The sequence below is a fragment of the Pongo pygmaeus genome, chromosome 3 (genome assembly GCF_028885625.2).
Source record: "Pongo pygmaeus isolate AG05252 chromosome 3, NHGRI_mPonPyg2-v2.0_pri, whole genome shotgun sequence".
NCBI classification, from domain to species: domain Eukaryota; kingdom Metazoa; phylum Chordata; class Mammalia; order Primates; family Hominidae; genus Pongo; species Pongo pygmaeus.
The window spans coordinates 88,113,366-88,128,229 of NC_072376.2; the positions used below are offsets into that span (position 1 = coordinate 88,113,366).

The 14,864-nt window shown below is 46.2% G+C and overlaps 1 protein-coding gene across 1 annotated transcript in view; it reads right to left on the reverse strand.

Moving 5' to 3' along the window:
- Window positions 1-14,864, reverse strand: part of PPEF2 (protein phosphatase with EF-hand domain 2) — a 42,507-nt gene that overhangs the window by 23,433 nt on the left and 4,210 nt on the right. The window contains exons 2-8 of the mRNA XM_054485196.1: window positions 12,908-13,020; window positions 8,539-8,666; window positions 8,336-8,393; window positions 6,642-6,817; window positions 4,899-5,013; window positions 3,546-3,592; window positions 1,280-1,446 (exon numbers count right to left, since the gene is read on the reverse strand). Coding sequence (XP_054341171.1) covers window positions 1,280-1,446; window positions 3,546-3,592; window positions 4,899-5,013; window positions 6,642-6,817; window positions 8,336-8,393; window positions 8,539-8,666; window positions 12,908-12,962 — 746 coding nt within the window. The 5' untranslated portion in view covers window positions 12,963-13,020. The remainder of the gene's footprint in view (window positions 1-1,279; window positions 1,447-3,545; window positions 3,593-4,898; window positions 5,014-6,641; window positions 6,818-8,335; window positions 8,394-8,538; window positions 8,667-12,907; window positions 13,021-14,864) is intronic.

Sequence of the window (14,864 nt, forward strand, 5' to 3'; positions counted from 1 at the left end):
AGACATAGAAAAGAGACAGGAATAATCACCAAAATGTTTACAATTATATCATTATCCCTCGGCAGAGAAATCATGGGATATTTTAATTTTCTTCCTTTTACTTATCTGTATTTCCTGCTTTACAATCATGAATCTCTATTATTTTTATGACAGAGTATGTGTATGCAAAAACAAATTCAATGGTTTCATTGGAATAGTAAAATAATGTGTAAATTTTAAAAAAAATCTGGGCCTGGCACGGTGGCTCACACCTGTAGTCCCAGCACTTTGGGAGGCTGAGATGGGTGTATCATGAGGTCAGGAGATAGAGACCATCCTGACTAACATGGTGAAACCCCATCTCTACTACAAATACAAAAAATTAGCCAGGTGTGGTGGCGGGCGCCTGTAGTCCCAGCTACTCGGGAGGCTGAGGCAGGAGAATGGTGTGAACCCAGGAGGCAGAGCTTGCAGTGAGCCGAGATTGAGCCACTGCCCTCCAGCCTGGGTGACCGAGCGAGACGCCATCTCAAAAAAAAAAAAAAAAAAAATCTGGGCTGGACGCAGTGGCTCATGCATGTTTTCCCAGCACTTCGGGAGGCCGAGGTGGGTGTATCACCTGAGGTCAGAAGTTCGAGACCAGCCTGGCCAACATGGTGAAACCCCGTCTCTACTAAAAATACAAAAAAAAATTAGCCAGGCATGATGGCAGGTGCCTGTAATCCCAGCTACTTGGGAGGCAGAGGCGGGAGAATCGCTTGAACCTGGGAGGTGGAGGTTGCAGTGTGCCAAGATTGTGCCATTGCACAGCCTGGGCAACAAGAGTGAAACTCCATCTCAAAAAAAAAAAAACATCTGGCCGTGTGCGGTGGCTCACGTCTGTAAATCCCAGCACTTTGGGAGGCCAAGGGGGTGCAGATCACTTGAGGTCAGGAGTTTGAGACCAGCCTGGCCAACATGGTGAAGCCCTGTCTCTAATAATAATACAAAAATTAGCTGGGCATGGTGGTGCACGCCTGTAATCCCGGCTACTCGGGAAGCTGAGGCAGGAGAATCACTTAAACCCAGAAGGCAGAGGTGGCAGTGAGCCAAGATTGCGCCTGCACTCTAGCCTAGGCGCCGAGTGAGACTCTAAAAAAAAAAAAATTTTTTTTAAATGTTATATACTGTGTATTCTGTTTTTTAAAATAATTGGAAAACTAGTATTAAAGGCATTTAACAAATAAGAAGTTCTGGAGAAATAACGTTTTACAATCACAACAAACAAACATCAAATACTCAAGCATGTTTTGACTTGTACCGTAAGTTCACCATATGGTCCTCATGGTTTCCTCTGTTAAGGTGGAACTCTTTGGGGTAAACCAGCATGAAGGCAAAAAGAATCATCAGGATCTCTACTGAATCCTTGCCTCGATCCACAAAGTCACCATTGAACACATATGACCGTTCTGGTGACGGGAGGCCATTCTTTTCAACAAGGAGACCAGTCAAAGAATGAATGGGAGGAAGGAAATAGGAAATCAGGTTACAACCAATAGGCATTTGACAATCACATCATGTCTAACACCAATTCTGTGCTTTCTAGGTCTTCTCCAAGCATGAAATGTCAGTAAATGATGGAAGTATCTTCCATTGGTCTTATATTTCCTTTCCAGAGAGGCTAAGGTTATGAGATGCTCCTTTAGACAAAGGCTGAGTGTTGCCATGTGGTGTGGAGCAAAGGGCACCAAACTTGTGATCCAAAGGCCAGTTTTAAGTTCTGGCCACACTATCTTTAACTAGAAATAATAATACTTGCCATAGACTTCTCAGGATTAAACAAGATAATGCATGGGAAAATGCTTTGGGAAATGTAGTATGTGTATAAAGTAATATTCCATTAAAAAATATTATACTCATCTCCCTTGTTATATGTTCTACACATTATAACTAAAATATATATGAAAATAGCTTTTGGTTGTTTTGATAATAATCAGTTTTCTTTATGTGAAAGAAAGAAAATCAATTGCTAAATATTTATTTATTTATTTATTTATGTTTTAAGAGACAGGGCCTCACTATGTTGCCCAGGCTGACCTCAAACTCCTGGCCTCAAGCTATCCTCCCATTTTGGCCTCCCAAAGTGCTGGGATTACATGCATGAGCCACTGCACCTGGCCCCTTCTAGTTATTAATTGAACATTTTAAATTTGTTAAATAGTTTGCAAAAATGTACTAGAATATAGTGCAGTGCTGACTTTTCTATTATGTACTTGCTGCAACAGAGTAGCAAATATTATTAAAAATAATATTTTAGGCTAGGCGCAGTGGCTCACGCCTGTAATACCAACACTTTGGGAGCCGAGGTGAGTGGATCACTTGAGCTCAGGGGTGCGAGACCAGCCTGGCCAACATAGTGAAACCCTGTCTCTATAAAAAATATAAAAAATTAGGCCATCGTAGGCCACGCGTGGTGGCTCACACCTGTAATCCCAGCACTTTGGGAGGCCAAGGCAGGTGGATCATGAGGTCAGGAGTTCAAGACCAGCCTGGCCAAGATGGTGAAACCCTGTCTCTACTAAAAATACAAAAATTAGCCGGGCGTGGGGGCGCACGCCTGTAGTCCCAGCTACTTGAGAGGCTGAGGCAGGAGAATCGCTTGAACCTGGGACGTGGAGGTTGCAGTGAGCCAAGATCATGTCATTGCATTCCAGCCTGGGCGACAAGAGCAAAACTCTGTCTTAAAAAAAAAATTAGGCCATCGTGAGACAGGTTAGTTTTACCCTACTGATGATCTGTTGTTGCCATGGTAATCCTGCTCAGTACCAACCCGCAGGTTCAGACATTTGGTGTATGTGCTTGGCTAAGGAGCCAATGGGGCAAAGCTACCATCTGTGGGATTTTGACTGAACGCCTCTAAGTCAGAATCCCGCCCAGGCTGAACCATAGGGCAGCGCTGCAGGGCCTCATTTGGCCTCGGATAGCCAGTCTCCCAATGGCCTGGGATAGCCAGTCTCCCGCTGTCCCCGCCGGCCGGCAGTTCCGCCCCGCAAGCATGCAGGGACCCGGGGCCAGTGCGAAGAGTCCCTCCTCTTGGGACACCGGGTGCGGCCGGAAAGGCGGCCGCCCCCTCACCCGTCACGCGACGCACGTTCGTGGGGAACCTGACATTAAACTGTTCGTAGATGACCTGCTTCTGGGTCAGGATTTCGCACTGAGCAGAGCAGCTCCCTCGCTGTGATCTACTGAAAGTCAGCCCTCGACACAAGGGTTTGAAAAATAAAAATAAAAATAAATAAAATAAAGAAATTAGGGCATGTTGGCATGCACTAGTGGTCCCAGCTATTTGGGAGGCTGAGGTGGGAGGATTGCTTGAAACTGGGAGGCAGAGGTTGCAGTGAGCCTAGATCACACCACTGCACTCCAGCCTAGGTGACAGATTGAGACCCCCATCTCAAAAAAATAAAAATAAATAATAATATTTTAAAAATTCAAGTAATATTTAAGCATTTGTTCAATTGATACTGAATTTGAGCTTCTAAATTAAGCTTCAGAGCAAGAAAGCAACTTAATTTGAACATTCATACCTTGTAAAATATAAAGATTAAGTCATCCAATTGGCCATGTAAGTCTCCTAACAAAGATAGAAAAAGAATATCAGTTCTGATTGTTCCTTACCAGTGCTTCTGATTTTTATTATAAGAAAGAAAATACCCAGAAGAATCTGACAGAAAAAACCCTACAAAGTTTTCCATATGTAAGATAAGGATAAATATTAATTTCTCCTTATTGCAGAGATAGTAATAATATTTTTTCTGCCTGATTATTATAAATAGTAAATGAGCTACATTTTTACTGAAGCAAAGGTGTGATAGAACAGTGCAGGGTTGCAAACCTAGATGAGAACTGGAGAGATTTTGCCCATGTTAAAGTAGAAAGCAGCTACTCACTTATGAGCCAGTGTTAGAAGATTTTTCAGGAGACTTTTAAAGTAAAATCTAGATCATAATATAAAATCTTCCAAATTTCAAATGTCGAAATACCATTTTTAAAAGTTTATGGGCCGGGCAAGGTGGCTCACACCTGTAATCCCAGCACTTTGGGAGGCCCAGATGGGCGGATCGCGAGGTCAGGAGATAGAGACCATCCTGGCTAACACGGTGAAACCCCCTCTCTACTAAAAATACAAAAAAATTAGCTGGGAGTGGTGGTGGGCGCCTGTAGTCCCACCTACTCGGGAGGCTGAGGCAGGAGAATGGTGTGAACCCAGGAGGCGGAGCTTGCAGTGAGCCGAGATTGCGCCACTGCCCTCCAGCCTGGGCGACAGAGCAAGACTCTGTCTCAAAAAAAAAAAAAAAAAAGTTTATGAACATTGCAAGGCAAGCAAGACCTATTTGCAGGCTGCGGGTGACCCTAGCAGTGCCAGTTACAATCCCTCGTGTACTGGAGCCTCCCTCCACTAGGTTAAGGTGTGGGATGTCAGTCTACAGTGGATGTTAAAAATCACTGGAAACATAAGATGGGGAAAAGAGTCATTAACAGGACTTCTTTCCAGGAGAGGAATGTGTGTGGATGGGAGGAATAATTTGCTAGTCATCGGGGCTTTTTCAAGTACCATTAAATAAACCATCTTCTAACAAGGAGGGTCTGGTTATTTGCAGAGATTTTGTTCTGAATGAAGAACATGAGTTTGAGTCAATATTAATTCCTTGGGAAAATAAAGCAGAGGCTGGGCCCTGAGATCCAAGATCCCCTTCGCTGCACCACCACCTCTTCTTTAAGTAAATGTGTAGTGAATATACAAATCGTGGATCTGAAGGGGTTAAACTTGGCTTATCATCACATCTCCCTGCAGCCCCACCACTCCTCTTGCATCCCCACACAGGTAGAGTGTTCTTGTTTGTGTCCAGCATGGAAAGCCGTTTCTGACCAGCTCTTACCACACACGGTGATCTCCTCGCTGTAACAAGTTGAGACCCGGTTGATGTTTGGCAGCTGTACCAGATGTTTCTTGGTTTCATACAAAAGGTTCAAGACATAGCGAGCATGGAGCTGCTACTGGGAGGAAGAGGAGGGAGGGAAGAAAACAACACTGATATTCGTGAGGGAAAATGGTCCTTACCTTTACTGCTTAACAACCCCAATCACCCAGGATCCCAAAAGTAACCCCAGTAAACTGCTCCTGGGACTATGCACGGATTCTTTCTTTTTCACTCAACTTCTGCCCTTGTTTCCGCTTTTCATCATCCCCACTTGTCCCTTCTGCAAATATTGAGCTACTTTTCTCTTTCCTCTCTACTCTATTAAATGCTTCCTTGCCTTTAGCATGGGAAGACCACGTGATTGTCTCAGTAAAGTACGACTAAATGCAGGTGTGTTGATGGTACTGAGTGATCCTGTCATTACTGGAATATATCAGCTCAGCTCCTCCTGCAATGAGTTACATTAATGTGGAAGAGGGGAAGGATTGAATTCTGATATAGAGCCAGAAGCTGACTATCTCTCGCAACCTCTACCCTACCATCGGAGTTCCAAGCCACTGTCATCTTTCGCTTGGAACATTGCAGTAGTCTCTTGACTGGTCACCCTGCTTTGGCCCTTGCCACCTACACTGTCTTAACACAGCAACCAGAATGATTATTTTAAAAAACAAGTCAGGGCTGGGGGTGGTGGCTCACGCCTGTAATCCCAGCACTTTGGGAGGCCGAGGTGGGCAGATCATGAGGTCAGGAGATCGAGACCATCCTGGCTAACATGGTGAAACTCCATCCCTACTAAAAATATAAAAAAATTAGCCGGGTGTGGTGGCGGGCGCCTGTAGTCGCAGCTACTCAAGAGGCTGAGGCAGGAGAGTCGCTTGAACTCAGGAGGCAGAGGTTGCAGTGAGCTGAGATTGCACCACTGTACTCCAGCCTGGATGACAGAGCGAGACTCTGTCTCAAAAAAACAAAACAAAAAAACAAATCAGATTATGTAATTCCTATGTCTGCTGTTTCCCTGTCTCTTTCGGAAGAATAAAAGTCCACCCCCTCACCTCCATTACTCTTCCCCTGGCTCCCTCTTCTCCAGCCACAGTGGCCTCCCGAGGTTCATGAACAGTCCAGGCAAGTTTCTGTTTCAGGGCTTTTCCATGTTCCTCCCTCTGCCTGGAACGCTCTTTCCCTGGCGCATTCCTCACTGCCTTAGATCTTTGCTCAGAAATCACCTTCCCAGACAACTCTATAAAATTGATATTTCTTCCATCCACAACTTAGTTTATTCTTTTCCATAGCTCTCATCGCCTTCTAATATACTGCATAATTGTCTTATTTATTGTTATTTATTGTTCATTGTCTGCCTCCCCGATGGAATGCCAGCCCCATAAGGGCAGAGATTTTATCTGTTTTGTTCACTGCTGTATCCTCAGTGCCCAGAGCAATGTGGGGCACAAAGCAGTGCTCAGTAGTTATGTGTGGGATGAATGAACAATGAGAGATTATGTGATTAGGAAGAAAAGCTGTCAATCGTCAGAACTGGCTGATTGACCGCAAGGTCCTGGCTAAGCACAGCAGGGGTAGCATCTCTCTGGTGGACACATGACATGAACACCCTAAATCTGGGGCCATTCTTTCTGTGCTGGGTTTGGTCTCCCTTCACACATTTCATGGAGTTGGTAGTGACCCAGGTTCCCCAGGTGAGCTTACTTGTTTCAGTCTGAATGCTTCTATCAGGGCAGTTGCATGGTCAGGCAGGAGTGGGAAGGAGAGGCGTGGCCCCGTGTAACTGTCAGGTACCTCTATGGACTCATAGTCACTGCATTTCTCCATCTCGGAGTCCTGGGCGAATCTGTCCTCAGTGAATATGCGGGTCAGGAAGTCCCCTAGTCCAGATAGAAAAGGTGGATCAACTTATGATCATCTGATCATGCAGTCTGTGGGCACTATAGAATAGTCCTTGGCTGGGCACGGTGGCTCACATCTCTAATGCCAGAACTTTGCAGGGCCAAGAAGGGAGGATTGCTTGAGCCCAGGAGTTTGAGAACAGCCTAAGCAACATAGGGAAACCTTGCCTCTACAAAAAAATTTTTTAAATTTAGCCAGCCATGGTGTCGCGCACCTGTAGTTCCAGCTACTCAAGAGGCTGAGATGGGAGGATCACATAAGCCTGGGACACAGAGGTTTCAGTGAGCAGAGATGACACTACTGCACTCCAGCCTGGACAATGGAGTGAGACCCTGTCTCAAAAAAAAAAAAAAAAAAAAAAAAAGTCCTTCCCTGGACTGTTGAAGCAGGGCATGGTTAATCTGGCTTCAGCTTCAGCTCCAGCACAGAAGAGGAAAAAGGAAGGAGAAAGTGACAACAGTCTAGGATGGGCAGGAGGAAAAAGTCATGCTTTCTACTTTCATTCTAAAAGATCAAGATTTGTCAGACTTAGAGAGTATAGAAATTTAGGGACCTGGATTTGCAAGCAGAAGGAAAGGGGAAAGCCAGTATGGAAAAATCACAGGTATTTATGTTGCATTTAGTGAGCGCAACAGGTGCATCAGACCTGGCAGTGCCTTCCAGCAGCTTCCAGCTGCCAGCATTGGCATCTCTAGACTGAGGGCTTATTTCCTGGATCCCGGTGGCAGGCCAGAAATGCTATGGAATTAACAACCTCCTGGCTGGGCCCAGTGGTTCACGCTTGTAATGCCAGCACTTTGGGAGGCCGAGGCAGGTGGATCGCTTGAGGCCAGGAGTTCAACACCAGCCTGGTTAACATGGTGAAAGCCTGTCTCCACTAAACACATAAAAAATTAGCCAGGTGTGTTGGTGCACACCTGTAATCCCAGCTACTTGGGTATCTGAGGTTCAATCACTTGAACCCGGGAGGTAGAGGTTGCAGTGGGCCAAGATCATGCCACTGCACTCCAACCTGGGTGACAGAGTGAGAATCTGTCTCAAAAAAAAAAAAAAAAGAAAAGAAAAAGCCTCCTTCCTATTCTTCCCTCCCACCTCCCCAGCTGCTTTCAACCAGTGATTCCTGGAGTTGACGCAGAAAAACTCCAGTTCCCTCTGCCTGCAAGGGGGATAATTCTGAGGCTTGTGTTTTGCACTATTTCCCAGGCACACTGAGTTGCTGGACTGGCTGCCGTTCCTTTCCTGAATCCCTTCCCCACTCCCACCCCCAGAGTTTCCTGAACTTAATAAATGAACTCCTTGCACTCAAACTCTTGTCTCCAGGTGTGTGTTCAGGAGAACCTGGCATAAAACCCCAGTCTGCCATTTACTCGTCAGCCGCTTGCTTATTCCCTGGCTGTCACCAGATTCACGGTTTCACTCCCTGTGCATTCCCCACCTCACTCTGCAATCTATGGCCTTGTGACAGGAGGACATGACATGTGGCAGTTCATACTCACGGTCATTGTGGCTGCTGGGGATGAAGTGATCCATAAGATAGCTGAAGAAGTCATGGAGCTGCAGAAGAACCCAAGGAGACGTGGCTTTAGAGGTGAGCAAAAAGAGAACCCACAAGTAGTCCAGTTGACCTCACCTGAGAAGCACCTGAGCCCTGCTGCCCAAGGGAGAGCAGGAGGTGGCTCCGTCCCACATCTCATTGTACCTTGACTTGGTCTTGCTGCCCAGCATATTCTATAGACTGGAAGATGCTCCAGGTGCAACGCCGCCTCATCTCCAGGCGGGCCACGTAGCGCCGGTACCATCTCTGGATCAGGGCTGCTGCCTTGAAGGCTATGACACCGATGGAGAAGCAAGCCTGTGAGCTGGGACTCCCTGGGCCAGGGGTTTGGGGGTAAGGAGAGGAAGCTGCTCAGCTCTCTCCCACTGTATATGTGAGGACAAGATGGAGCAGAAGCACTATCCATTGACGCCCATAGGAAGTATTTCCCTTTCTGCTGGCAATAGTGCTTTTCCCCATTTCCAGCCCGTCCCCTTCATTCCTGCCTGGTGGTTATACTCATATCACTGTAGGTTGATTAGAATTCCCATGTATTGATTAAAACATTTCTGTGTAGGGATGAAAAGGTTGGACTGCCAGGATTCCGAGAAGGAGATGTAAACTCATGAGACTGCAAGGATGCAGCATCCCTGACAGGTTATAATGCGGGGGTGGGGTGGACATTTTGATATTGTGGCAACAGACTGGATGTCAGGACACCTGGGTTCTAGACCTAGAACTGCCCTGACAAGCTCTGTGGTTTCAGACAAGTCATCTGGTGCCTCAATGTCCTCATCTGGAAAAGGGGTGGGGCCAAATGAAGACTAGGAAAAACAAACAATAAACAAATACTCAAATGAATGCATCATATGACGTCAGTGGGTAGCAACTGTTTCCCAGCTCCCATGCTTGCCATCCCCAGTTCCATGATATCCCTGCAGGCTTTAAGCACCCCCGTCATAAGATAGACAGCACTGACCGTGCGGTCCCCCACGTGGCCACTGGACCTCTCATTTTTGCCAGGACCTGTGCTAGGTGACCAGGTAGGGCAGGTTAGGGTGTGGAGTTTCATTCTTTATATAAGGTTTAGGACCTGTGGTCAAGTATTGTTGCCAGAGAAGGGAACAGCTGTCCACATAACTAGATTCTTTTTAAGCTCCAAGGCCTAGATACGCTGCTGGTGATGAATGGACTATTTGTGGATAAAGCTGGATTAGAAACCCTGCAGGCTGACTCAGGTCAACCTCATAAATAGTAGACAGATTGATTTAATATATTTAGTTTGCATTAGAGAGATAATAGAATTCTTGCTGATTTTCCTAAGAGGAAAGATGATGGTGATGTGGGAAAAGAGAAGCTGGGAGGAACTTAAACAAAGCTAAACTTGATTTCCTATGAAAAAAAATCATACTACTAGTATTTCTCAAAGGCACTCACTAAATAATAAGTGATGAGGTTGAAACCCACTGACTGGCTTCTGTAAAACCATGCTTAGAATAGTGAATGAGGCCGGGCGCGGTGGCTCACATCTATAATCTCAACACTTTGGGAGGCTGAGGCTGGTGGATCTCCTGAGGTGAGGCATTCAAGACCAGCCTGGCCAAAATGGTGAAACCTCATCTCTACTAAAAATACAAAAATTAGCTGGGCATGGTGGCAGGCATCTGTAATCCCAGCTACTTGGGAACCTGAGGCAGGAGAATCGTTTGAACCTGGGAGGCAGAGGTTGCAGTGAGCCGAGATCACACCACTGCACTCTAGCTTGGGCTAGAGACTCTGACACACACACACACACACACAAAAAAAAGAGACTAGTGAATGAAAGGTCCAGGGCTGGTGCTACAGATTCTTTAGAGATTCCTGGTAAACATGCAGGTTGCTACACCTCACCCTGGACCTGCAACATCAGAATCTCTACAGGTGGAATCCAGGAAAGAATCTGAAGGTTTAACAAGCTCCATACATAATTCTTACCTGTGCTAAAGTTTAAGGACCACTGAGGAAGATCATGGACATCAGTGTTGTCTGCTAACACCTTGCCCTGAGCATTCTACGGTCAGTGCTGCCAATGATGAAACATATGTGTTATATCCTCAGTCTTGCTTTGGCTACTCAGGCAGCAGAAGTGGGCAACCCCTTTCATTCTCCCTCTTTTTTTCTTCCTCCCAGTTGACTATCTGGTAGGGTGTGGCGGGGAGCTGGCTTGCTTTTAATTGAAATGGGCTCTGGGAAGTGCAGGATCTTTTAAGATCCTTTATCCCATCGTGTATTTTTAATAGTGCAATGCAAAAATGTATATAGGCACCTCTTACTTGAGCCATGTGTAAACTAAATTATTAGGGTACAAGTTACAAATACATCTGGGCTGTAAAAACTCTACATGTAACAACACTGTGAGAAAATTGTGAACCAAGGCAATGCACAGTAGGGTGTGGGAGAACAGGTAAATTATTTAAGAAAAATAGAACAGATAATTTTTTTCATGGTTACCCTCTTATTTTTATTATCTTTGTCAAGAATATGTATGTCTCTATATACAACACTGAGTTAAAGGAAAAAAATGATGCCTCTAGGAAGAAGTAGCTTTCTCTAATGGAAGTATAAGCTTGCCAAAAAGTGCAATAAAAACTTAATGAATTATGACATCCTTTAAGGAAAACAGAAAGCCTAATATCGACTTCCAATAAGAAATGGCATGCTTAAGCAGATGTAGGACTCCTTCACACTCCAACACATTAAAAAAGCTGCATAAAATAAGCTAAATTTCTTTTTAACCAATAGTTGAAATCAAAAGCATTGAAGGGAGATCTCCGGGCGCCAGAAATGAAGACGGAACCCATAGCCAAAGGCAGTTAGAGGCATTGAAGTCAGGCAGGCCCTAGGGGAATCTCGACCAGACACATGTCTCAGGAGCTGGGGTTTAACACCCATATGGGGATGAGAGTGAGTTCTTGGGTTCTGTGCATGGCAGGGAGTGGTAACTGGACTGTCTGTGAAAAGGCAGGAGCTGGGGAAGTTTCTGTACCTTGCGTGATCTAATAAATCTCTGCCTACCAGCCCCTGTGGTAGCAGGGGGTGAGCTGACCTAGAACTCAGTGAGATAGGAAGTCTCAGCCTGTGGCGTGTGTGGGTTGAATTTGTGTTATTCACAAGATAAGGACACCCTGAGCTGAAGCTAATTCCAAAATCGGTCCAAACAAATGACAAACTGGGAAAAAATATTTGCAATTTATATCACAGTTGATATCTCTACCACATTAGAAATGGTTTCACTCAGTCACCCAGGCTGGAGGGCAGTGGCATGATCATAGCTCACTGCAGGCTTGAACTCCTGTGCTCAAGCAATCCTCCCACCTCAGGCTCCCGAGTATCTAGGACTACAGGGGCTCGCCACCACACCCAGCTATTTAAAAAAATTTTTTTTTTGCTGGGCGTGGTGGCTCACGCCTGTAATCCCAGCACTTTGGGAGGCCGAGGCGGGCAGATCACCTGAGGTCAGGAGTTGGAGACCAGCCTGGTCAACACGGTGAAGCCCCATCTCTACTAAAAATACAAAAAATTAGCTGGGCATGGTGGTACCCGCCTGTAATCCCAGCTACTCGGGAGGCTGAGGCAGGAGAATCGCTTGAACCCAGGAGGCGGAGGTTGCAGTGAGCTGAGATCGTGCCATTGCAATCCAGCCTGGACGACAGAGGGAGACAGTCTCAAAAACAAAAAAAAAAATTTTAGGTCGGGCACAGTGGCTCACGCCTGTAATCCCAGCACCTTGGGAGGCCGAGGCGGGCGGATCACCCGAGGTCAGAGCTCAAGACCAGCCTGGTCAACATGGTGAAACCCCGTCTCTACTAAAAACACAAAAATTAGCTGGGCGTGGTGGTGGTTGCCTGTTATCCCAGCTACTCGGGAGGCTGAGGCAGGAGAATCACTTGAACCCAGGAGGCGGAGGTTGCAGTGAGTAGAGATCGTGCCACTGAACTCCAGCCTGGGCGACAGAGCAAGACTCCGTCACAAAAAAAAAATTGTAGAGATAGGATCTTGCTCTGTCGCCCAAGCTGGTTTCAAACACCTGGGCCCGAGTGAGATTCTCTCATCTCAGCCTCCTAAATGCTGGGATTACAGGTGTGACCCTCAACTCCTGGCCTATTGTTTTAAAAAAAAATTGTTAGATTGTCCACTAGAGGGAGCTCATGCTTCCTTCTTCCCACCTCATGACCTGTGGACATGCTCTACCCTCTGCCTGGAATGTGTTTCATCCCCTCTTTGCCCAACCTTATTTCATTTATTTGTACCTGAGTAGTTTGGGATCAACCCCAATGGACAACACTAACTCCCTGAGCAAATTTTAATTCTGTCAAATATACTTCAACTGGACATTTTGGTGGGCATGTCACAAGGAGGAGACGCTGACCTCTAAGAGTTGGCCTGAGGAGAAATATAAGGGTTTTCTGCTTCTACCCTCAGAACCCCCAACCCTCTCCATGCAATATGGGCTTTGTGGTACCCACAGCTGGTTTGGAAAGTGGGAAACACGTACCTCTCTCTGCATTCTGGAAAGCAAAATGATGTTGGGTGGAGGTGCCGCTTCCCATAGTTTAAGCGCAATGCTCCTGCAGGACGCAGCAGATCCAGAGGACAATGAGCTGTTTGCTGACAAAATGAAGAGAGAATCTGAAATAGGAGATTCAGGCAGCGTATTAAATCGGGTGGGCCAAATTGTCTATGAATCTCCTCCCCACCTCTCCAGTCTAAGTGCACAAGGTGTTCCTCCCCTGAGAGTTCCTCCATTTGTCATTCCCTCAGTCTCCCGTTTTCAACCTTTCCTCTGCCTTTTCCTTTCAGTCTAGAAACATACTGAAATCTCTTATTTTGCATTCTCAAAGCAATTCATCAGCCATCTCCTCCTCCCTTGACCTCCTATATTCCTCTAACTGTCACCCAACCTCTCTTGTCTTCTCATCCAGATTTATCTTAAGGGTAGACTACAGTTTTCTCTTTACTTCCTCTCAAAATCACCTTTTTCATCCTCACTATTGATCAAAGCCTTTCCTGATGCCTCTAATGTCTTCATCTTTTCAGTCCTTACCTTGCCAGCAGCAAGGCCATCTGTCTCCATAGGCCACACCATTCTTTCTTTCTTTCTTTCTTTTTTTGAGACAGAGTCTTTCTCTGTCACCCAGGCTGGAGTAGTGCAGTGGCACAATCTTGGCTCACTGCGAGCTCCGCCTCCTGGGTTCATGCCATTCTCACCGCCTCAGGCTCCCAGTTAATTTTGTTTTTGTATTTTTAGTGGAGACGGGGTTTCGCCGTGTTAGCCAGGATGGTCTCGATCTCCTGACCTTGTGATCCGCTTGCGTTGGCCTCCCAAAGTGCTGGGATTACAGGCGTGAGCCACCGCGCCTGGCCAGGCCACATCTTTATTTCAGTTCTACACCTTGAGCTTCCGTGATACTAAACTCTTATGTTTGCTCCCATCTTCCTGACTACTTACTCTCTCTGCTTCTTGAGCTCATTTTCCTCTGTGTGTCCCTTAAATGTTGATTTTTATTTGCATTCTAGTCTCAAATATCTGTTGATCTCACGTGGTATATGCTCCCTGGCTGGTTTAATTAACTCTCACATTTTCAGCTATCACTTCCTACCTCTTAGATCTCTGTCTCCATCCCAGATGATCCCTAAACTTCAGCCCCACATACTCAGCTGCCTGCTAAACACTTTCATTGGGGTGTCTCGGACTCCAAACAGAACCCATCTTCCAGGCCATGTGCAGTGGCTCATGTCTGTAATCCCAGCACTTTGGGAGGCCAAGGTGGGCTGATCACTTGAGACCAGCCTGGCTAGCATGGTGAAACCTCATCTCTACTAAAAATCCAAAAAAATTAGCTGGGTGTGGTGGTGCACACTTGTAATCCCAGCTGCTTGGGAGGCTGAGGCAGGAGAATGGCTTGAACCTGGGTGGCAGAGGTTGCAGTGAGCCAAGATATGTAACCACTGCACTCCAGCCTGGGCGACAGAGCAAGACTCTGCCTAAAACAACAACAACAACAACAACAACAAATCTTCCCCAAAAGCCTCGTCTGCCAAGACCAGCTCAGTCAGGGAGACCCTAACCCAGCAGCGCTAGAGGAATTAAAGACACACACACAGAAATACAGAGGTGTAAAGTGGGAAATCAGGAGTCTCACAGCCTTCAGAACTGAGGGCCCCGAACAGAGACTTACCAACGTATTTATTAACAGCAAGCCAGTCATTAGCACTGTTTCTGTATATATTTGATTAACTAAAAGTATCCCTTATGGGAAATGAAGGGATGGGCCGAATTAAAGGAATAGTTTGGGCTAGTTAACTGCAGCAGGAGCATGTCCTTAAGGCATAGATCGCTCATGCTATTGTTTGTGGCCTAAGAATGCCTGTAAGCAGTTTTCCGCCCTGGGTGGGCCAGATGTTCCTTGCCCTCATTCTGATAAGCCCACCACCTTCCAGCGCGGGCGTTA